This window comes from Mya arenaria, chromosome 8 (assembly GCF_026914265.1).
Source record: "Mya arenaria isolate MELC-2E11 chromosome 8, ASM2691426v1".
Lineage (NCBI taxonomy): Eukaryota > Metazoa > Mollusca > Bivalvia > Myida > Myidae > Mya > Mya arenaria.
The window spans coordinates 14,613,851-14,638,658 of record NC_069129.1 but is presented as its reverse complement, the minus strand read 5'-3'; the positions used below and the strand labels follow the sequence as shown (position 1 = coordinate 14,638,658).

General features: G+C 34.9%; 1 protein-coding gene across 2 annotated transcripts in view; it reads left to right on the top strand.

The window, feature by feature from the left end:
- Positions 1–682: 682 nt before the first annotated feature.
- The window catches only part of LOC128242293 (C-Maf-inducing protein-like), a 91,570-nt gene continuing 67,444 nt past the window's right edge, over positions 683–24,808 (top strand). Inside the window, exons 1-2 of one of the 2 annotated variants that reach the window (XM_052959389.1) lie at positions 683–1,231; positions 22,603–22,731. In XM_052959389.1, coding sequence (XP_052815349.1) covers positions 905–1,231; positions 22,603–22,731 — 456 coding nt within the window. In that variant the 5' untranslated portion in view covers positions 683–904. Of the gene's footprint in view, positions 1,232–20,387; positions 21,381–22,602; positions 22,732–24,808 lie in introns of those variants that run through there. The other variant, XM_052959388.1, reaches the window with a different exon arrangement.

Sequence of the window (24,808 nt, the reverse complement as noted above, 5' to 3'; positions counted from 1 at the left end):
GTGGCGCTCGTTGTCCGTTGCTCGATATGGTGAGAATGTGTCAAATTTGGCGCTTGAACCAGTGTCCGTTGTTTGATGTGTTCGAGGTGGTGCTCGAACCAGTTTCCGTTGTGAGATGTGATGAAGATATACCCGACGCGGCGCTCGAACCAGTGTCCGTTCCACGATGTGGTTCGAATGTGTCCGAGGTCGCGCTCGAACTCACGATAAATGTCCCCTCGTACTGAAGTTGAACATCCCTAAAGCAGACGGAGATACTTGTTATTTTGAAGATGCTCCAGTGGGAAAGTCTGAACATTTTGAGTATTTTTTTTCTTTCATTTTCCTATCGATATTGACATAAAAAGTAACTTGGAACTTTTTGGGAGGGAGGCTTGGGGCGGGGATGCGAATCCGTTTGTGGGACGATTTTAGACTAAGTACTGTACCCGAACAATGCATAGTACGGATGATTAAAACATTTATCCATGTTTTCTGTTACATTCATAGTTGTCTTCATTTAGAATGTAAAATGAAAGAAAAGTAACTCATGCTTTGAGAATGTCGTCTGAAATATCCCTCACAAAATTTAATAGTGTCTAACCATATTGTATTCGGATTACTCACGCTTTACGGTTGGCGGACTTACAATGAAAATGAGGCCAGAATTGGTAAACAAAGTGCACATAATTTACATATTTTGGGTCACATGACTTAGAAACTGTAGTGCCAATAATAATATGACAGTTACCAGGAAGAAATATGAAACGAACCAAGATAATGTGCTTTTCACGGTTCAGTTATCAGGTGACATTATCGTAAGGCTTAAATCTTAACACTGGCTTGTATAATTAAACCGTTATCAGGGAGTTTGTTCCCATTTGGGAGGTTTTGTGCGACGTCTTTGATTACGACAGATTCCAAAATGGCCACCACGGCTGCTTTGAGGTTGGGAGAACCGATCGGTTGCTCTTCAACGGACAACATAGACAGAATAGAAGTGATAACCGACTCCAATGAGTCAATTCGAAGCCGGGACTACTGGCCCTCCGACCCCCCGAGTGTTCCTCAAAGCCCAAGCATTCACAATGTTTGTCAACAAAGATATAAACTGATTCTGGAGGGGGATATACAAGTGTGTAAATTAAATCACACAAGAACTATTGTTAGTAAAATTATGAACTCTAAATACTTGAGAAGGTGGGAGAGTCATCATATCATCCTTGGAGAAAACGAGATACAGTCATCCTTGGTAAGAACATAAATATTGAATGAAATAAACATCAATAATCAATTTGTACTCATGTTGTTTGTAATCTCATTTAATCTGACAGTTCAGGCAATTCTAGTTTTAAAAAATCATAATGGATGGATGGGTCAAAGAATAAGTCATTGTTGACACCTATGGTACATATTCTGTTAACACTAACAGTACTCTAGCAAGTGTTGTTCCAGCATTTTACATAAGAGGGGACGCAGGTTGGGGGCGCAACTTTGGATGGGTTAAGGAAAATAAATTAGTGGTTATATTGCACCAGTGGGGACTTTGACTTTCGGTCCAGCCAAGCCCGGGTAAAATCCCCATCCTGCGGGGATGAACTGAAATTAAAATCTCCACCAAATGCCCCCGCACCCCAGGGACTCTAGATAAGGCCCATTCTCTGTTGGATTTGGCGCGAAAACAAAACCACCACAGTCACCCTGCACTGCGGGAACTTGGAAAGTAAAAACACAGCCCATTTTTCCCGGCTATCCACGGTAAACCCCCGGGGGGGGGGGGGGGCATGGTAACAATTGTTGGGGGAATTAGGGTCCTCCACAAAAATTTATTGTGATATTTTTGTCAAAAATAATGCATTTATGGTGTATTTCATTCATATTTCTTCTCCGATATCGACTTAAAAATGCTTGGACAATTCTTGGGGGGTTGGATGCGACTGCTTTACCCCTAATCCTCTAGTGAGGTACACTGTGGGCAGCGTTCTCACGCTTCCTTGAAAACAGGAAAAGTGCTTGATTTTTCCATTTCATTTTCCAGACATGGAAAAGTGCCTGAATTGAAGTAAAAAAGCAAAAAAATTGGGTGACAAGTCTGAATTTCATATTTTCTGGTCACTCACAATTTTTGTTGTGGGCTTAAATAAATACCTCACTCTAAACAGATAAAAGATAGCAGCTTTGCAAGCCTTGGAAGATTTGCATCAGAGTGAGTGTTAGGAGTGACAACTGAGGCCCGTAGTATTTTCTTATTTAGATGCAATATTTAGTGGTGTTTAACCTGCAGAGTATTATAAAACACAGTTGTTGTAATTTGAAAAGTGTCTGACGATAATGATTTAATAAAAATAAAAATGCAATTTTAATGTATAGCCACATGTTGTCTTTGCTAAAAACAAGAGAAACTAGAAAAGCCTGAAAATAGAACTTGCGTTACATTTCCGAACAGGGCACAAATCCCAAACACCGGCTAAAACACACGTTTGTTTACCATGATAGATTATTCCATGATCTAGATCAATACAGAGGCCTGCCTTGGTCACACTTGCAAAGTTTCATCTTGTTTTGTTAAGTATTTTTCTAAAACATGCCATTAAATGTTTATTCGCTTACAGATCAAAATGTAGCACATGGGGAAATGACGTCAGAGGGCGCACGCGCATCTTTAGGTTATCAGTTATGTTGACCTACATTCAAGATATTTATGAATAGAAATCATACTTTACACATGAATTGCATGTTTTGAAAATCATCGGAAACAATAACTTTGCAGCTAAGTGTTTATTGATATAGCATACTTATTAATTATAATTGTGTGACCATGTATTTTCGCTTTGCAAGTGTTTGGTATTTGTGCCCTCCATAGGATAAATTTAAGGGTTATTTACTGTCCATAAAATGAACGATTTTGGACATCAAATTGATGAAATAGTGAATCTGTACTTCAACAGATGTTGACACATTAACATTGAAATTAGACTTTTGGATGAACAAGCCCGAATTCTTATTCTATTGCTTGGCATTTAATTTTTGAACAAGCCCTGCTATATAGAATTCAGAATTTGAGCAAGCCCGGACGACAATTTACTAGTGCAGGGCTTGCGGGCTTGTGCTAATTTCGACCACTGCATTAACCAAAGATGTTTCATACGCAATTTTAACTAACTACAACAAAAACTCTCTAATATAATTGTGAAAAACCTCAAAAAGTGTTCGGATTTGTGAACTTAGCCAGTAGTGGTGATATGTCTCTGAGATGTTTCTGCACTTGCAGGATGATGCTCCGCTGTGGGCATTGACAGAAATTAATGATCCTTAATCAAACTCCTACTAAGATATAATTGTATTTTTCAGTGCTGAATATTTTCAAGGTTAAAGACAGACAAAATGACACCCACTATAATCATATATGTTTTATTTCTTGCTTTACTTTTGCCTGAAAAATATATCTGTGTGTATCTGTGTTTAGGGCAAAGGTCTCAAAATTTCTAGAAAGGGGAGGAACAGAGTGGGTTTTTTTGTTTATTTTTTTATCCTAAGTCAAGTCACAACAGCTTAGTCAGCACTGATTAAGATGACATTACACTATTGTAAGACTGGACAATAGTTACTGCTTAAGATGAAATTATAGTTATTTTTATGCCCCCGAAGGTGGGCATATTAAAATCGCACCGTCCGTCCGTCAAGGTCACACTTAGTGTTTATTTACAATGGAGTGCTGCATATAAGGACATAGAGTATAGGTTGTCGTGTCCGGGCTGTAACTTTCCCTTGTATGGACAGATTTTAAAATAACTTTCCACATACCAAGACAACGTGTCGCGTGCAAGACCCGTGTCCCTACCTCAAAAGTCAAGGTCACACTTAGTGTTTATTCACAATGGAGTGCTGCATATAAGGACATAGAGTATAGGTTGTCGTGTCCGGGCTGTAACTTTCCCTTGTATGGACAGATTTTAAAATAACTTGCCACATGTGTTCCACATACCAAGACGACGTGTCGCGTGCAAGACCCGTGTCCCTACCTCAAAGGTCAAGGTCACACTTAGTGGTTATTCACAATGGAGTGCTGCATATAAGGACATAGAGTATAGGTTGTCATGTCCGGGCTGTAACTTTCTCTTGTATGGACAGATTTTAAAATAACTTGCCACATGTGTTCCACATACGAAGGCGACGTGTCGCCTGCAAGACCCGTGTCCCTGCCTCAAAGGTCAAGGTCACACTTAGTGTTTATTCACAATGGAGTGCTGCATATAAGGACATAGAGTATAGGTTGTCGTGTCCGGGCTGTAACTTTCCCTTGTATGGACAGATTTTAAAATAACTTGCCACATGTGTTCCACATACCAAGACAAGGTGTCGCGTGCAAGACCCGTGTCCCTGCCTCAAAGGTCAAGGTCACACTTAGTGTTTATTCACAATGGAGTGCTGCATATATAAGGACATAGAGTATAGGTTGTCGTGTCAGGGCTGTTACTGTCCCTTGTATGAACAGATTTTAAAATCACTTGCTACATGTGTTCCACATACGAAGGCGACGTGTCGTGTGCAAGACCCATGTCCCTACCTCTAAGGTGAAAGATACACTAAGTGTTTATTCACAATGGAATTCTGAATATAAGGACATAACAGTGTAGGTTGTCAAGTATGGGTGGTATTTTTTTATGTTCAGAGGCAATTTAAAATAACTTGCCATATGTATTTGACACCTAAAGGCAAGATCAACTTTTCATGTACTGACCTTGTTCGTAGGTCAATGTCACATTCGGGGGCATTCGTCACATACTGTGACAGCTGTTGTTTTAATTAAAGAAACTCTAGGGTCAGGGGTTTCACTGGTCAGGTATAATTTTTTAAGTTTATAACTAAGTAATAGTACTAATGGGTGGTTTTCAAAATAATGAGGCTTTTTCTTTTATTCCTTTCACTTTTGGGAAGTGTTTTCAGGCACATTATGGGCCAATCAATCTTGTTAAGAAAATTGTTGAGTTTCAAATGAATGGCTCAATCAGCAAAAAAACGTAAGAATATGTTGCTAAATTTGTCCCCTGTGCACCCAAAAAAGTGTGACATTTCACATGAAGACCTTTATTCAAATGTGTTTTATTTTTTGAAACTGAATGATATAGTATTTTTTTATTGTTTTTTTATGTAACTTAACCCTTTCTCATTTTAAAAAACATACTTCAAATAAAAAAATATGTATTATCTTAACCAAATTTTATGTCATATGACGGACCCCCATTCATTTAAAAAAGAAGATAGAATATTCGATTCACATTGAGAACACTACCATTCCATTTAAGCACTATTTACATTAAATTACTATGTTATTTTAATAACTTTAACCTGCCAGCTTTATATAAATAACATAGTTTTATTATTTCATACATTATTTTGTCCGTAACTCAGATGCATGACTTATTATCCCAAAATGTCCCCTGTGCACCTTTTCGGTTGTTAGTTGTCAGATTTCTGTAATTTCTTCAATAAAATTATATTCTGCTGTATTTCCCAGAAAAGGAAGTTACAACAGATGCAAAAACAGTTTACAGCCTCTCACATGCAGAGATTTGAAGCATCTGCATGGTTTAAAGCAATGTCCCCTGTGCACCCTGTTTTAGCAGATTTCAATAAAATGTCATAAACTAACAAATATGGTGCTATTTAAATTTCCACATTCTGAGAAATGTGTATGTTATATTTAGGCATCACTTGATAGTTTAGCAACTTGATTGTGTGTTATAAATACTTTTTTTATTATTTAATTATAAAACCATTAAATGTTTACTTTTAAAGGTTTATCAAATTAATTTAAATACAGTTTCAGTATTGAGGCACATATGATAACATATTTTGTTTAAATATTCTATTTTGATTTTATCATGACAATTAAAAAACATCAAATGAAATTGAAATTATTCATGTAATGCTTTTATATGTGCAAGGTATTATACGCTTCAATTCAGTGCACAGGGGACAATTTTTTTCATATGGATAGCAAACATACCAGATTATAATTTTGTACAGGAAATAAGTACCCTAGTGGAAAAGCTTGTAGTTAAGCTTCCTTTTCCAAAGAGATCACATAGAAAATATGAAAACAAATGAAGAAAAGACTGTTGAAAACATTAACACAATGAAGTCTAGGAAGCGCATAGAATGACTTAGAAAAGATCAAAAGTTGCAGAAAATGTATGACAGCTGAGATCAAGATACTGAGAAAAAGAGCAGAATTTGCCAGGTATTGCTCAAACGCTAAGAAAGAGGACAAATAGATCCTATATATGATTTACAAATAAAAGAAATGGAGAAACTAAAGAAGCAGGGGCAGAGAAGAAATAAAATGAAGCGAAATGAGGAAACAACAAAAGTTCAGAAAATGACCGGCAGAATAAAAGGAGAAAGGTTAAAATGAGAAGGTATGAACACACACAGTTGAAGCAGCATCAGCTCAGAAAAAGCACAACATGCAAAACAACCCCTTCGGAGGGATTCCATGACATGGGCCTCCACAATTAATCGTCTGGTAAAGAATGCCACACCAAAGTGAAGGTCTTAAAATAAGTCATGTTGTAGAAAATTACACAATTGGTGATGTCTGTCAGTCATAGTCATAAGAAAAGTAGGCAAACCAACTAAATCAGGAAAAAAATAAAAAGGCAGCTATAGTATACACAAGCAATGCTAAGAATATGTGGAGTTGCAAGAAAAGTCTTAGACAATTTGAGCGCCTAAAAATGGACCAAAGTAAAACCATGTCAAAGCCAGGTGTATTTAAATCCTTGTGGAAACCAAAAGTTGAGAATTTTCTTGAATTTAATTCTTGAATTATGCCTAATAAAAAAGATTCTATTGAGTAGGATGCCAAAAGCAAAGAGACATCTTTTAAATTTAGACATGTGAAATAAATTTAGACATGTTCACATAAGTGTTTAATGGTAACAGGTGCATTGAGACCAAAATCTTTATTCCACTCAGTTGACATATTTTATTCCATTGTTTAGAAATTTAGTTTTGTAGGCTCTATTATAATCTTTCAAACATTTACAGTATTGTTTCAAGCTTTACTGAAAGTACAGTGCCTCTTATTGTAAAAATGTTTACCAGGAAAAGTTAAGTTACAAAAATAATTACATAATTAAAAAATATTACTTGCATTATGATTTGTCCCCTGTGCACCCTTTCCATTATTTGACAAAGTATTAAACATGTACGAATTCTAGTACTTTTTATTACCATTGATGATATTTTCTTATTTTTAGACTCAATATGAAGTAATAAATGTTATATATGTGATTGTTTGCTGTAAGTTGTTCTCTTAGCCACTATTTTCCATTTGCATCATTACATGCTGTTGAATTTTGAGGAAATTGTTGTGAAAAATGTGATACTGAAGAAATTTTGAGGAATACACTCTATCATATACACAGAAATATCTTAAGTTGATCACAAATCATTATTTTATTAACATGAAATGAATAATAATGCATATTATATTGGCCTTCAATATGTGTCCCCTGTGCACCGAAAAATTAATAGTTCAATTTTGAAATGAAAAATTTGGCAATTGTAAGTTACAATACATTCTTGAAATTTGGTATGTGGTCTACAAAGATGCATAAGGTGAGGTTAATGTAGATTTTTCCCTTATTTGATTCTTGTTTTAATTACAGCAAAAACTTTGTGAGGTAACAATTTATTTTTGGTTTCAAATTTAGACAAAATGTGTTGATTTTTTTATTTTTCTTAAACAACTGAGTTATTATGCACATGACTACACACAGGTACCAATTACTGATTATATAATTCAGAAAAAAGCATATGATTTATGCTAGGTTCTTGTCATAAGACACTTTTATAAATCAACCATATTGTAAGAAATGTTCGCAATATTTGGATTTAAGGTTAAAATATATTTTTTATTTGTATTTCCTAATACTTTCCCAAAGTTGTTTCTGTGTAATTTGAAGTATTTACTTTCATGTAAAATAGTTGACAATCATGAAAACTGGGTTTGAATTTTCAACCCCTATGTCACACTTTTGCCTCATTATTTTGAAAACCACCCTAATACTAAAATGTAATGAATACATACACAATGTATAAGTTTATTTGAAAGACTTGAAAAATTAGTATTTTAAACTTATTCTGAATTAATATTTCCTTGTATGTAGAATCTATAATTTGTCCATTGTATAAGATTATAATTTGAAGTTAAGTACTTCAAAGTTCTTGGAATAAGGAAAATTAATTAAGAAAGACGTGTTGAATGAATAAAAAGCAGTACAAAGGCTCTTTTGGTCCTTGAAATGTCCTGTGAAAAAAAGACCTTGAGAAGTCCTTGAATTTCTTTCAGGAAAAAGAGTGGGAACCCTGTGGGGGATAAATGATTGACAAATATTTGTTTTAAATGATTGGTTTGAAAGTAAATGGGATTAACAAAAAAAATTGAACTCTGGTGAGGCTTGAATATACAAACCTTATAATGTGTTACAGGAGCTCTTCTGACTGAGCTACCCATATCTAGTATTACATATTACATGTAGTTTCAATCTTGCATAATATTCTAAAGCTAAATCTTTGCAGCAAAATGGTACAAATATTCAGTGCATTATGAAGTAATTGAGATCGTGGGCCAGTTTTAGTTTCTGTTGAAATACATGACTGACTATGTTTATATAGATGTCTGCTGATGCTTCGTGAAATTTGCGAACAAATCCATTAGGTATGTGTCTCAATATTCAAGACAGTAGATCATTTGGAAACATTTGAAACACCTCAAAAGTTTCATCAAGTCATAAGAACATGCTTGCTGATGAAACATAATGTAAAATGGCTTGTTTCCGATTCTTCTGAAACGCCACTGATGGTGCCACTAATTTTTGTAAGATATTCCGAGCGGTCTTAATATATAGAATTTTCCTCGGGGCCCTGGCCTTTTGTTTAAATACCAATAATTGGCAAAATGATTGTTATTATTTGAGTCGTGAAATTAGATAATAATTAACATTATCATTATCCAAATAACTTAAAACGGCTATTCCAAGTACATTGTAATAACGAAACCCACAGACTTCAAACTCTTAAACGAATTGCAAAACTACTATCCCAAAGCCTTTCTTATTTCAACATCTATCTCTAGTGACACTAGATAAAAACCTAAGGGGCTTAAAAGAGATCCAGACTAGAAGCATCTCAGTGTTTAACTTCAATACTAGTAGTTACAGTGAATGTTGCCTTGCCCCTGGTAAGAACTGCCCTCACCGGAGCTCTTTCTTTATCTTGCGACAAACCTACAGCGCCAAAAAAGACGTCCAGACCAGAAGCCTTTCATTGTATGACTATGATAGTTACAGTGACTGTTGCCTTGCCCTATAATGGTAGGAATTACCCTCACTGGAGCTCTTGCTTTATCTTGCGACAAAAACCTACAGTGCAAAAAATAGGTCCAGACCAGAAGCCTTTCAGTGTATAACTCCAATAGTTACAGTGACTAAGGCCTTCCCTCTATAATGGTAGGAATTACCCTCACCAGAGCTCTTGCTTTGTACCGCAAAGCCCCAAAGCCAATAGAAATTACACCTACTGAGTAACCTTAAAAGCCCTAATCACAGAAAATCGCAGGGTTTTGAAAAAAACAAAAGCAAACATGTTGACTGTATAACAGAACCTAACTTTCTTTGAAAGAACTGAGTATAAATGCTATGGTTGTTCAGGGATTGTCATTTAACGCAAACACACAGGAGAGGCCAGAAACTCACAAGGTGAGAACTACAAATTATCACTTTATACACGAGTGCCACTTTTGTCCTAGCAATGTGAATGAACTGAAGTTTCCACTCAGATTAGACTTCATCCTTAAAACTCTAACACAGAGGAGATACCAAAAAGCCTCTAGAATTATCACTGAATAAGTGAGTGCCACTTTTGTCCCAGTTATGTCAACTGTCTGATGTCCCATTGCGAACTAACTTGTTTGTGCCGAGTATTCATATATATAAAAATTATGTAATTGTTCAAGCAATCATGGGTTATTGAATTATGGGATAAAAAATGTCAATTTGCTGCTCTTGCATTTCCTTCTATCTGTTCGATTTATTTCTGTCTGGAACAGTCACTAGGTCACTAGGTCAAATCTTAGAAAAGTCTTTGGAACAAACTACAGGCATTGTAATTGGTCCAATACTAATTAAATAAAGTCAGAATGTTTCACTTGATGAACCCTGTTAAATATGGAACTGGGTCACAAGTGATCAAAAAATAGGTCACTAGGTCAAATCTAAGAATTATTTGGTCAAGAAGCATATGCTGGTAATGATTGGACAGATCATGTTCGAACTTAATAAGAATGTTACTTTTAATGACATGACTGGTGATACATAGGGGATACACAAGAAGAGGCTTAATAATGAAATAAGTATCCATAAATGCCCATTATTGTTGTTTACTTGAACATGACCACTTAATCCAGGGGCAGATCCAGAATTTGATGTTGGAGTGGATAAACTTATGGGTGTAACCTTTTGACTTGCACCCCTCCCTGAGAAAAAATTATTTGATTTAAAGTGACAGCATTTGTTGTCTCAAGAAAATTTTAACAATTTAGTCTGAGATGGTGCATTTTGGGTGTGTCTTGTTACTTTTTTTCTCCTATATTGAAATAAAAAGGAAACTTGGCCGATTTGAGGGGGAAGCTGGAGCCCCCCCCCCCCCCCCCCCCCCCCTCCTGGTCACAACAATAAACCTGAATGAAAACTGAAACTTTGTCAGATTTTGGCTTAAATGACTAAATACTTTAAATGTCCTATGGAAAATATGTAATAAATGATTCATATAATGTTCAACTTTTTTTCAAACCTTTTATTTAATATATTCATGAATGGCCTATATTGCTTCATTTGCTAAATGTGAAAGGAACTTGCTCATGTTTTTTTGTAAAATACACTTTTTTGTACGACGAAATTTAGTGTGGCAAACCATAAGGAATGTTAAAACTAAGATACCAAAAGCTGGAACCCTTCAAGCCACTCCTATTTTTTCTTTACATTTTTTTTTGGCAGAAAGGTTAATTTGAACACCTTTAATTTAATCAACATTTTCTTCAGAAATGATAATTTTTTTATTCACAGATTTTTTTTTATGGTGTTCATTATATGCTGATTCTCATCAAAATGAATAAGTTAATTGCAGCATTAAATGGTATTTTGCATCAATTTAAGGTGTGTCATTAGGTGTGATGAGATCTCTTGGCACCAGACCAAAGGTGGGAGTAACCCTTGACATTTAAATTGGAGACCGGTGTATCTTTATATATAAATGCTTAAAGATGCACTCTTACTTCAAAAAAGATTTACTAGAATTACTACAATTGTTTTGATATACATAAATGGATGGATACATGTTGAAATACCGAGTTCAATGTGAAAGAAAGGTGCAGAAAACATGGTATTTCTACCTTACCTTATGAGACTATATAGTAGATCACAGTAAATATTTTAGCACTCACCAATCATTTAATATTTTTGCGTTTTCAGCTATTAAATACATGGTTACAATTTTGTTATCAGTGATAAATATTTTCCATTAATGCATTATTTAGTAAGAAGTTAGTTATTTCACTCAAAATTTATGTTTGTTATATATGTGTTTGTATTAATTTTGAATTAGAGTGTCACTTTAACAATCTATATAATAAAAATTAAAGCACTAAGTAGGATTATTTTTCACAGTTTTTTCATATTTTCCATTAAAAAAGATTATTAAGTATGTCTAGCTAGTAGAATTCATTCTTATGCGTGATTGGCTAGTTGATGTTATCACATGATCTTACCAAGTTATATAGCTTAAAGGGGCTGTACTCTGTATGATAAATAGCGAAAAAAGAAAAGAAAATTGTTGAAAACTGACAAACTTGGCATCGATGTATATAATGCATTGAAACTTACTAACTGAAGTACCACATAGTTTACAATTTATTTAAATTTAGCAGTTATTTTGTATTTTTTCATTAAAAAAGTTTACTTGGTATGTCTACCTGGTAGAATTTATTCTTTATGCGTGACTGGCTAGTCGGTGTTATCACGTGATGTTACCGAGGTAGGTGTATAGCTTAATTATGTCACCGAATTAAAGTAAGCCATTGTAGCTCAGTGGATACGATGCTGAACTGCAATTTTGGCGACATGGGTTCGAACCCGGTCTCCGACACAATGTTTTTTTACATTTTGGTACTTTTTTTACAATAATGATATCAAAGCGTGCAAAAAACGCTTGACTGTAATTTTGACAACATCGGTTCAAACCCAGTCTCCGACATTTTGGTCTTTTTTAGCTCTAATGGCCAAAGACCAGAAGAGCTTATGCGATGGTAATGTGTACGTAGTATGTGCATCCGTGCGTCTGTAAACAATTGCTTGTGAACACGATACAGTCTTCAGTTTTAATTGTATCTCGATGAAACTTGTACAGTATCTAGATATCCATTGGAGCTGGGTTCCTTTCGAAAACCAGCCAGATCCGTGGTTGTGAACACGATACAGTCTTCAGTTTTGATTGTATCACGAGATGAAATGCTTTCTATTTTTAGCCAGGTCTGCATGAGCGAATAATATTTTTAGCCAAGGTGACATGTACATGTAAATTCAAGTCTAGAGTTAAGGGAGACAATTTGCAAGTCTAGGATTTTGAGAGACAATTTGCTTTTTAGCTTCTGCAGTTGATTTTGTGAATTACTCTGCCTTGTTCTTGTTGAAAGCCCAAAGGCCATTTTTTAGCTTTAAGTTCTGTAGTTTGCGCATTCATCTTAACAAAATTGGTTGTGAAAGTTATGCACCTGGTGTCATTACTGGCCACACCCAGGGTTCACAGGTTTGGTAAACATAAACCTGGAAAGGTTTGAAAATCTTTCTGTGTGTTCGTGCATCCATCTCAGCACAATTGATTGTGAATGTTTGTTCAAATTGATCAATGTTGTCCTAGGATGCCCTTGACTTTGACCTTTTGACCAACTTTTTTTAACTTTTGAAACTACAGAAATTTTTACTATAAGTACAGTTTTGAAAGCATTTTTTTTTTGTCAGATGACTTTTACTTGGCACATATTAAAATAGTTCATGCAACTAATCTGCTTACAATACTTTCTGGGCTCAGATGTTGAACGTGCTACGTTTTCAGGTAACCCAAACACAAAACATAAACTATGTCTGTTGCCTTTTACCCATACATACATGCTCTGGATTGATATGACCACAAAAGCCATGCCAGTAGAGCATAGGCCCTTTTGGGCCTCTTGTTTTACAATTATGATATTAAAGAGTAAAACATTTATTAAATAATTTTTCTGAGATTCATTACAGAAAAAAAATGTTGGTGCCAATCTGGTGTATAGTCCCTTTAAGACAGTGTTCCTTAATTATGCCCAAGGTTAATGTTTTGCACAACAACACCTACACAGATGACACCTATGTTTTTTACTATTACAACACTAAACAAACATGGGAGGAAAAAGTGTGCCCAGTGTGAGACTCGAACCAAGGACTGCTGGTACACTACCTCGGTGCTTTTGTAACCAACCAAGTTAATAGGGCAGCTCATTCTTGCCTACAAACATAACCTGGATTTTTATGTCTTCAGAAACCATGAGAGTTAAACAGACATTATCAACTGCCTTCTCCTGTTGAGCACCAACTCAGTTGACTTTAACATCCAAAATGGACATCCTGAAATAAAATAAATATTTTTATTATCATGCATGCACTGCTTAATAGTTGCAGCAGTTACCCATCATACAGTACACAAATGGCAATGTATCATTTATTAAATTTAATAACAACCTTAACAAACTACAATATTTGACATAATTCATAACAAGCAAAATGTATTTTAAGGCTTTGAGAACTGCTAAGTAACAAGTTTTACATTATTTGGTATGTAACCCCACCCACAAGTAAGGTGTATTAATTGTGGGTATGAAAGTAGAAAACGTCATTGACATGCACACAAAACGATACAAATATAATAAAAGAATGTATAAAATGATGTTCTCCTTAAAGGTTTAACTTGCCTATCAATCTACTTTGCCTGTAATAGTCACTGCCTTTTACTCAAAAATGAATGCTGAAATACAACTGGAGTTGCCCGCCATCTTGCTATTGTCATTATTTATGCTAGAAGCCTTATCATTGGTCTCAATTACCTTTCATTGACCAATGAATAACGTCGTACTAAAAACTTATTTGTATTCACTTTCTTTTGTGTTTTTCATCCGTCTTATTGGCATGGTCGGACACAAAATAAAAAATAAAATGCAAAAATGTGATTTAATTTTTTTCCGCTTTACCAAAAATGACGGTTTTGTAATCCCCCCAAAAAATAAATGTAGTGGCCTCAGTAAATGTTGATATTTGCTGAAGTATTGTCTTTGAAGCCCATAATTTTCATTAGCGTTATTAAAGCCAATGGTATCTTAATTACAGCTGTGTTGTTTCGTCATAAGTTGATTGACATTTTCACATGATGTTATCAATGTTTTGTTAAAAGGGCAAAATATCCATCATTTTTGTATAAGTCCTGGTTGCTTATTGGTGAAGTTGTCAGTTTTCTATATTTTCTTGACTTTACTGGTGTGGGTTCGCAACCCACTAAATGCCTTTTTATTGTATGACTGTATTTTTTATACAATTTTGATAGCATAGAGTAATAATTAGATAAGTGCTATCAGATGCATAACTGGGAAAAATTATTTTGGTTCAAAAACCTGAGCAAGTACCTTGAAGAGGTCCATGCTCCTAAAAAAACAAAAAAACAAAAAAATAAATATTTTTTATCTGGGTAGCGGAAAATATATGCTTTTTCAGGATGGGAATGAGGCCCAAAATGTATGAGTGCACCAAAAGATACTGCCTAAAAATGAACTTAAAAATTGCATATGAAGAACACAGGTTGTACTTTTATGAAATATTTAAAGTGAAACAAACTTTTTTTTTTTTTTTTTTTTTTTTTTTTTTTAGGTGTTGACATATTGTGACCAAACTTTGTATATAGGATGAGGTTAAGGAGACCTTCATGGGATTTCATTTGGGGCCCCATGGGTCAAGGTCAAGGTCACTGTTACTAAAATAGAACAACATTTGAAACTGATTATCTTTATTTAGTGTTGACATATTGTGACCAAACTTTGTATATAGGATGAGGTTATGGAGACCTTCATGGGATATCATTAGGGGCCCCTTGGGTCAAGGTCAAGGTCACTGTTACTAAAATAGAACAACATTTGAAACTGATTATCTTTATTTAGTGTTGACATATTGTGACCAAACTTTGTATAAAGGAAGAGTTTATGGAGACCTTTGTATATAGAAAGAGTTCATGGAGACCTTAATGGGATATCATTAGGGGCCCCTTGGGTCAAGGTCAAGGTCACTGTTACTAAAACAGAAAAACATTTAAAACTGATAACCTTTAGTAAGGGTTGACATATTGACACCATGTTAATGTTCAATGATATACATGTAACTGGATGGGCCTTCTGAAAACAGTCACTTAATTTTCTCAGTAAAGTTGTCTCACTTAATTCTCCCTAAATTCAGCTGAGGAAGAAGTCACCCGCCCAAAAATTTGACCCTAGGATGACCCCTGATTGCCATACAGTACACTCAACGGGTTAGACCCACTTTCTGTTTCCCTCCGCGGATTTTTGCTATGGCGGCCAACACAATGATTTTATCGACTGTCCGCTTTCCTCAGAGTTTGAATTTAAGGCCCTCGGAGGGTGATCAGTCGACCGAAGAATAACGAACTCGGCGTTCCTCGGAGGGGTTAACTCCGCGAAACTCTGTGGACACTAGATAAGAATCTACACTAAAGTTATATTTATTTTATTAAAATTTTCAACCGATTACGACGGCTCCAGCCAATCACGCATAAGGAATGAATTCTACTTGGTAGACATACCCAGTAATCTTTTTAATGAAAAAATATGAAATAACTGCTAAACTTAAATAAATTGTTAACTATGTGGTACTTCGGTTAGTAAGTTTCAATGCATTGTACACATCGCTGCCAAGTTTATGTCAGTTCTCAAGGTTTTCTTTTTTTTTCGCTATTTTATCACACAGAGTACAGCCCCTTTAAGCAGATTTTCGACATCCACAGATAAACGACTCCCCAGTATAATTTTATTAAATATACATGAGTCATAACATTTTGAGCCGCTAGTCCGGGGTTCGTGATTCTATTTGGGTCAAAATACATCCTCACACCGGCCAAATCTTAAAAGCCTCTTATAGAACAATACCGTAATCAAGTTGTTAAATTAAATGACTTGATTATGGTATTGTTCTAAAAGAGGCTATTAGGATTTGACTGGCGTGAGGAAAATATTTAGCGGTTGGGGAACTAAGAAATATAGTATGTTCATTTGTACATGATGTTTTCAATCTTTAAACATAATTCAAGAGTGTGGTTTAGATAGTTAAATATTGTTCATTTTTAAATTATATCAAAGATGTAATGCTTAGCTTAGTAAATTAATAATTATACTTTTTGTGTCGCCTGAAAAGACAACATATAGGGGTTACTTTTGTCGGCGGTGTCGGTGGCGGTGGCGGTGGAGTCGGCGGCGTCCGCGTCCCATTTTCTCTTGTCTGGAGTATACAGTACACTCAAAGAGTTAGACCCACTTTCCGTTTCCCTCCGCGGATTTTTGCTATCGCGACCAACACAATGATTTTATCGACTGTCCGCATTCCTCAGAGTTCGAATTTAAGGCCTTCGGAGGGTGATCAGTCGACTGAAGAATAACGAACTCGGCGTTCCTTGGAGGGGTTAACTCCGCGAAACTCTGCGGACACTAGATAAGAATCTACACTAAAGTTATATTTATTTTATTAAAATTTTCAACCGATTACGACAGCTCCAGTAAAGTGCTTTTTATTATTTTTCCTCTGCCCGTTTTGCATGAAGTTAGCTTACCACAAGAATGCAGTCGTATTTCACTTGTTGCACATGTATCTTATAAACGTGTTTTTGCTAATGACTGATAAACACATTTCTTCCGAGAAATTCTAGGTTACACATTTTCGGAAAATCAGGAGGTCAAACACGCGTTCAAAGTTCACAGCGCATGGTTTTGAAGGCCTTCTTGCCTCGTTTTCTGTGGAAAATTCCATGAAACGTCATAGCTATTTTTAACCACCAATAATAAATAGTATATTCTACATTGTATTGATCACACGCTTGACGTCAGAGGTCATGGTTCAGAATCGTGTAAATAGTCGGCTGCTTTATGATGCAGTAACTTAGTGGATATACTTTAATGATTCAATGTTTATAATTCAAGACAATATTCAATTGGCATTTACGGACATAAATACAAATTAAACGTTGGTACATGTAAGAATCTTTTACGCTTAACAATGTGGATAAGCATAAAAATAAATAACTTTTAAACAAGAATGATTTCTTGCTTATCTGATTAGACTCGGAGTTTCGGAGCGGGATCATAAAATCAGACGATTCTCAACGCTATCGTTCATATTAAACTCTGCGGTAAGCCAGCCACTCGGAGGAACTCGGGGGGATTTTAGCGAGGGCAACAGTTTTACCCTCGGAGGAAACCCGTGATCATCGACTTTATCCCTCGGAGTGAGCGAGGAAAGTGGGTCTAACTCGTTGAGTGTACTGTTCATATTGAAAAGTCTAAGGTATATTTTTTTGTTTGTTTTTGCCAATTAATTTTTTATGTAATAATTTGAATTAACTATGTAAAATGGCTCAATGCTAACATAGGAGCATTTGTAAAATTTTAAAACACAACATCAAGGTATGTACATCCTTTGCCAAATGTAAAAGAATTTTGAGTAACCACATACATTTTAAGTGCATCAGTATAAAAAAGAAATTAAGCATGTTTTCATATCCTGCTTTTTAAGAAACAGGAATTGAAAAATATTGCTCATACAATAGCACACTTATCCTGTTGAATTTAGGTGCCAAAAGATAACAGTAGCATAAATAACTTATCTATGATAGGCATCTGCATGGTTTGTGAAAAGTATTTTGTTATATAATGGAGAATTTTATTTTTATAGTAAAGTCAGTGGGTTTTGTCAGTTGGGTAATTTATAAAGTTTAATTTATTGGTAGAGTGTGACTTGAAACATCCGTGTGGGAAGTGCATTATGTGATTTAATGGACTGGTGATGTATTACAGGCAATTTTGATACCATAAATGAAGGAATTTAAGATACATATTATTATGTTTTTTGGCTAAAAATTAAATGTCTGTTATGTTGAGGTATTTCCATACAGTCATTGGTGGCGTCAATTTTATTGTACAAAAACTTTAACCTTGGTAAAATCCAAGATTTCTTATGGAACTTGGTACACATGTTAAGCTCCACCCCCTGGTGTTGTCATCGATGGCCGTGGCTTCGATTTTATTGTACAAAAACTTTAACCTTGGTCATATCCAAGATTTTCAAATGAAACTTGCATGGTACACATGCTAAGCCTGTCACTTGGGTTTTAATTATTGTACAGTTATGCCCCTTGTTTGACTGAAAAAACAAGAACAGATGGGCGTTGGCATTCGTCTATCAGCGCTCACAGTTTATTAAAGGAAAATTGAATATTCGGTTTATTTTTTAGGATTTATTTTATCATAATTAAATTACTGGTTTTCTGCTTAGTATGTGTTCCATAAATGATCAAAATCAATTGTCTATTGATGTGTTACTGGGTTTGTTATGTATGCCCAGAGTTATATCAACAGGGTGATTGCAATATTATCCCATAAAATTTCCATTACAGTGACTTTTTCCAGTGGCTTAACATAAGTTTCTGAAAAGAAACACAATAATGCAGGCTTATATGTATATATATATATTGTTGCGGACAAAGCAAGATATGAAAAAACAAATATACGCTAGAGTAGCCCTATTTTTGTCTAAAAGACTCCTTCTCTGATGCATGTACCTGATTTTTTTACAGTATTAATAAAAACAACACTTCCACTGCTATCCCTATTTTAAGTTTGCCTGAACCATAAATATAAGTGTAATGTACTAGTGAGTTGATAGGAGAGAAAAAATGAAGAACTTTTAGATAAAGATCACAATATTGAATAGAAACTATTAAATGCGTATTAAACAGTGTAGCACTGATATGAAATTTGTTACAATATCCTTTTTTGCTGTCTAGAAGGTCATTTAGATCATATTAATTTCTCATGGGGCTTCACAAGGTTTTGAAATTACATGGCGATCGATTCACGAAAAATATGTGCTTCCTTGCAGAAAAGAAGCCAACTACAGTATGTAAATGACATGAGACTGTACCTCGGCAGGAAGCTTCATGACTTTGTCCCCGCTAACAGTGATTTATTTAAGTCTGTTCTGGAAATGGTGCGATAATATTTCTGGGAATGCTTCCAGGAAAATCATGGCTGACCCTAAGGATTAGTATCAGGAACTTTAAAGGGATTAGTATTGGAACGATAGAGTTTCTGAACTAAAGGATTCGTCTGAATAAGAAAGGCTTGTATTTTATTTTTTACATTCTGACGCTTTAATAATCTTAAATTTAATGAATTTACTAAATATTGATATTGTTGTCAGAACAGAGCGCTCTGAATTCAGTTTGGGCTCAAGTATTGTAAAGTATTATATGGTGTAGCTAACTTAGTGGTTCAGATAAGAAAAACGTATATGTATCAGGGTCCGGTTTTCAAGGATCTTTGAGGTTATTACATTTATCTTAAATCTATATAAACAAAAAGTTAAAGTGACACTCGTTTTTTAAATCAATACATACACATGTATAACGAACATAACCTTTGAGTGATAAACCTTTAACCACTTACTAAATCATGCATTTATGGAAAATGTGATTCTTTAGATAATTTCAATTTACTCTTTAATCAACGAAGATCTAATGCGTAAGCGTTAACTGGTTGTTACACATAGGAAAGATAACTTTTGTGATAAATTGCCATTGTTTGAAAAGAGTTTGTTCCCTTAGAATCAAGAAAAAGAAAGACAAGTTTGTGCTTTAAGTGCTTGCAGTTCATTTTTGTGAAATTTATACAGAAACCGTTTCCAGTGTAAGGAAAATACAGGTATATAAAGATAAGATGTAAAAATCTTCAGCTGAATTCAAATGAGATAAAATCATTTTGGATCTGTGGTGTTATGCTTTAGATATATTTCTCCCACTTGTGTGAGAACACTCTGGTGGATTGTGACACTGTTCACATCAGTATTGTCCTTACATTACTAAAAGGTTACCAGGCAGACAAGCTCATTGTGACATTTGAAGAGACTTGTTGTCATTGGTTCATTGTATCGGATTCTGTGATTGGTCAACAACAGGCATGGATTGCTCTCTGGAGTTCTGATAAATGCTTTATTGAATTCTGTTCACTCTGTAGAATTAGTTTTACTACTTCTAACTGTAGCTGATGAATGTATTTAATATGATGTGATTCTGAGGGGATTGTCATAAATCGTGCATTATAATATTTGATGATTTATTTTTAATTTATTTTGTATCAAATTGTGGAACATAATATATTAAAAAAAGTTATTTGAAAAACATTTAGTATTTTATCATTAAAAATTAATGAATAGATTGTGAAAATGGAGGAAAATAGTGAGAGTGAAGGATTACTGGAAGCCTTTGAAAAAGGCATTGTATTTGACGACACAAATGTTATGACAGAGTCTAGTGATTATGACGATTATACGAACCTTGGTGACAATGTTGACATTGTCATTGGCGATTTTTACGCTCACAACAACATTGGTTTAGACCAGGAGTTCCCAAATGTGCCGATAGAGGTTTACGAACAGTTAGGTGGGAATGTAAGCGACGATGAGTTCCTAAACAGTCCAGTAACAACCCCTGGTGATTTGCAAAAAGATATTTTGAACACACAAAACGATGTTAATCTTGTCAGTAGTGGCATTTTAACAAGTAATAATGATATTGGCCTAAAGAAGGAATTTGTGCAGCATTTGCTTTTAGGTAGTAACATTAAGAAAGCGAATGATTGCGATAAAGAAGAAAAGGGTAAAGATCAAGATTCCCTCAAACAAAATGTCGAAGTTGAAGGGGTGCATGACAAGGGTCAATCAGAAAAAGGGTATTTTGAAGGCTCAGAAAAATCGAAAGATATTTTAAAAAAGTTTTTCACGTTGACCACGCAGAATAAATTCAGTGTCTCTCCAAGGATTAGAAGTTCTAAAAAAATATTTCCGCTCGTTAAAGAGGCTACTGCAGCAAAATGTGTCTTGGAGAAAAATGCGTTTAACAGGTCATTCGAGGACATCAAGTACAAGAACTTAAAATGGGAAATGACAAACATTATCCTGGGTGAAACAGAGTTGAAAGTGTTCAAGGTATTTAACAATGTCGGAGCAAACCTGTTTAGGCAATATCTATTAGTTAGTCTTTTAATTAATTAAATTAATGGAACATACCTTGTCTGTCTCCTCTAATTAATGACACTTGTTACATCATAGGTGCAGGGCAGTCTAAATGGTGCCAAATATTGGCAGTGAACGTAAAAAATATATCAGTATAGACGTCTTTCAAAATAGTTTATTTTGTGAGTAGTACAGTGCTCTGAAAAATGTATCTTGTAGAAAAATAATGTTTTATGGCTAAAAGCATTACTAACGCTTTGAAAAATGCATTAAACATCAGTTTTTGAATATTAATATGAAAAAAAAAACTGCGATTTGTCGTGTTTTTTTGTCAGCAGTCTAATATCACTGTTGTCCATGCATTTTCGCAAAAATTGGATTGTTCCATGACAAAAATAAAAAAAAGTTGTCAAAACATTCAATCTGTGAGAGTGCAGCTTTAAGAGGTACAGAAAGGTGTTACACACATTGTCCTTTTTGAATAGCACCTTCAGCCTTCATGGCAACCAGCATGTTCATGCTTCATAGAATTAAATGCATAAAGCTTATCAAATACTTCTTTTATTTTGATTAATATGGTTTGAAATGCATACATACTTTTCATATTTGGCAGTTGACACCTAGGTATTACTTCAATTAAACATAATTCCTGGCACCACAGTAATCTGTCAAAATCATAGAGTTCTTCACAGCCTTAAACCAGCCATTTCTCCCTTAGCACACTGTCCTTTAGCATCAAAAACAGAAGGATGCATCGTGAAATGACTAAAAAGGCCTTGGGAAACATTTTCAAAACGGGTTCAAGCCCTTTTACCCTGCTTAGGCCATGAAATTCTTATACTCAATGTAGTGGTGCAACGATTCGGTCCAATGCATCGAAAAACCGGTTAAAAACTCGCCGAATCGATTATATACAGAAACCCCAAAATTCGATTTGATCTGCATATTAAGCATGTTTGCCATAAAATGTTTGATTTCGGAATCGAATCTAGCTTTGAGTGAATCGTTGTAGCTCTAACTCAAACGTACCCCCTGATTTTCTTCAGGATTGACAATAATCAGCTGTTGTTATTTGGCAGACTGCTTTTATACAAATATTTTTAATCTAAAGAAAAAAAAAATTCTAGGTAAGTTTATCCCAAATAAAAACTGTGATGACTGATGATTTATGGTTTATTCTCTATGTACATTGCAGGCATCAGGATATATGGAGACATGCATTCCATACTCGAGTGTCGAGGATGTGCACATTATTTCCCGCTGGGACGCTGGACAGAAGTTTTGTATACGGGTCACCATACCGGATGGTTCTTTGCTTCTACAGGTATGCACTTCTGTGGTTTGCTGATTTCTGCTAGTTCTCCTCATTTTGTGCTGTGTGGATATATTGTCTAAAAGTTACTGCCCCTTCTACCCAAAAGTTGTTTGAAGGACCGAAAAAAAAAATGTTTAAAAGATTCAATTTTTATTTAGTTATGAGGTTCAATATTTAGCAAGCATAATTCGTTTATCTGTTCCATGTGTAATTTCCGAAAAAATGTGAATGCTGTTTGATCCAAAATCTGATAAAAATCCTCTTTCGTAAAATTTAGTCATCTCCTTACTACTAACATGTCACAAACAGTGTATGTTTTACCACCGAAAAAGATCGCTCCTCAAAACATGAACTTTTGAAACTTTTAAATTTCGGCCTTCCTCACCCACTTTTGCACTGTGGGAGGCCCTTAATGAAATTATACACAAAGAGCAATAACCAGTGAGATGACATTAAGGGTTGGGTGCTGGAACTTTTTGGCCTATATTGTCAAGTTGTGCAATTAATAAGCCTGTGGTTGTTGAGATATCATTGTAATTTATCCCCATGCACTATAAATGCACTGCTATACTTGTTTCCGTTCTGAAACCAAGAAAACACTCCTGTATATAGTACAGAATGAAGTTGTAATGAGAAATTTATCTTAACAAAATTTCCTGTCAGATTTCAAAATTCAGCATGCATTCTTGACAAGGAAGAAAGACTATAATTGTGTATATATAGTGTAGTTTATGGTCAGAATGGCAATTAATTACAACTATTTGCCGAGGATATTTTTGAATTTGGCATGAGAGCTAATGAAACAGAACAGCTGTTTTATGAGTCATGATAAACAACTGTACTACTGTGAGTTTCATGCAAAATGCAAACAAGTCTATCCGACTGGCTACAATGATCAGTACTCTGAAGTTTAGGTCAGAATGGCAATTAATTACAACTATTTGCTGAGGATATTTTTGAATTTGGCATGAGAGCTAACGAAACAGAACAGCTGTTTTATGAGTCATGATAAACTACTGTACTACTGTGAGTTTCATGCAAAATGCAAACAAGTCTATCCGACTGGCTACAATGATCAGTACTCTTCGGACTGGGAGTTTATCCCCATCCTCTCTCTTAACCAAATAGGCTTAATTGCCTGCCAACCGGAATTTCACTGAAACAATGCTCAGCCTTTAAATAGGAATTTTGTACTGTAATTGTCCCTAGTAATGATCAACAAAAATGATAATTGGTAGTTATATAAAGGTCATAAACATAATTAATCATTTATTGTCCTAACATTATTCCTTTGTGATAACATTCTTCCAATGTAGTAAAATTTGATATTACAGATAACAAACTTGTATTGAAAAAATATCAACTATTAAACAGTTATAAAGCTTTACTATATGCTTTCTGGTGGTTTTTAAAGATTTATCAGTGATATAAGATTTATATTTCACTGTTTCATTCAGTGGAAATATCAATTTGATATTTTTATCACAATTTTGAAATTTAAGCCCCCTCTCAATTCCAATTCAATTGCCAGAGCACACAGGGCTGGGACACAATTTGGGGTGGGCACAGTCAAAGATTGTAGGTAATGATTTCTTTTCTAAGTCAATATTTCATGTATTGCAAATTAATTCTTGCTGCAGTAGTTATTGCTGCTTTAAAATAAAACTGTTTCATTTGAACATTTCATGAATTATACCCTCTATATATATAGACAAAACTGATTTTTAGGCTGTAGGCCGCTAGGCCTGCATACTTTTATAACCGTATCTCGGAAATCGCATCGGCAGATCGACAGAACATTTTTAACTTTTGGCGAATTAATGCGCGCACGGGCGTATCAACCCCAGCAGGGTTAGAACTGCAGTGGTCACCGACCTAATTTACATTAACATTTACATCGAAAATACCTAGTAAGCAATCTGCTCTAATAGCTATGGACTGCGCACTGAATATTTATTAGCTTGCTATAAATAGCGCAGTAATGAGTTTAGAAGTTAGCTTACCACAAGAATGCAGTCGTATTTCACTAGTTGCACAATCATGCATCTAATAAACGTGTTTTTGCTAATGACTGAATACATTGATA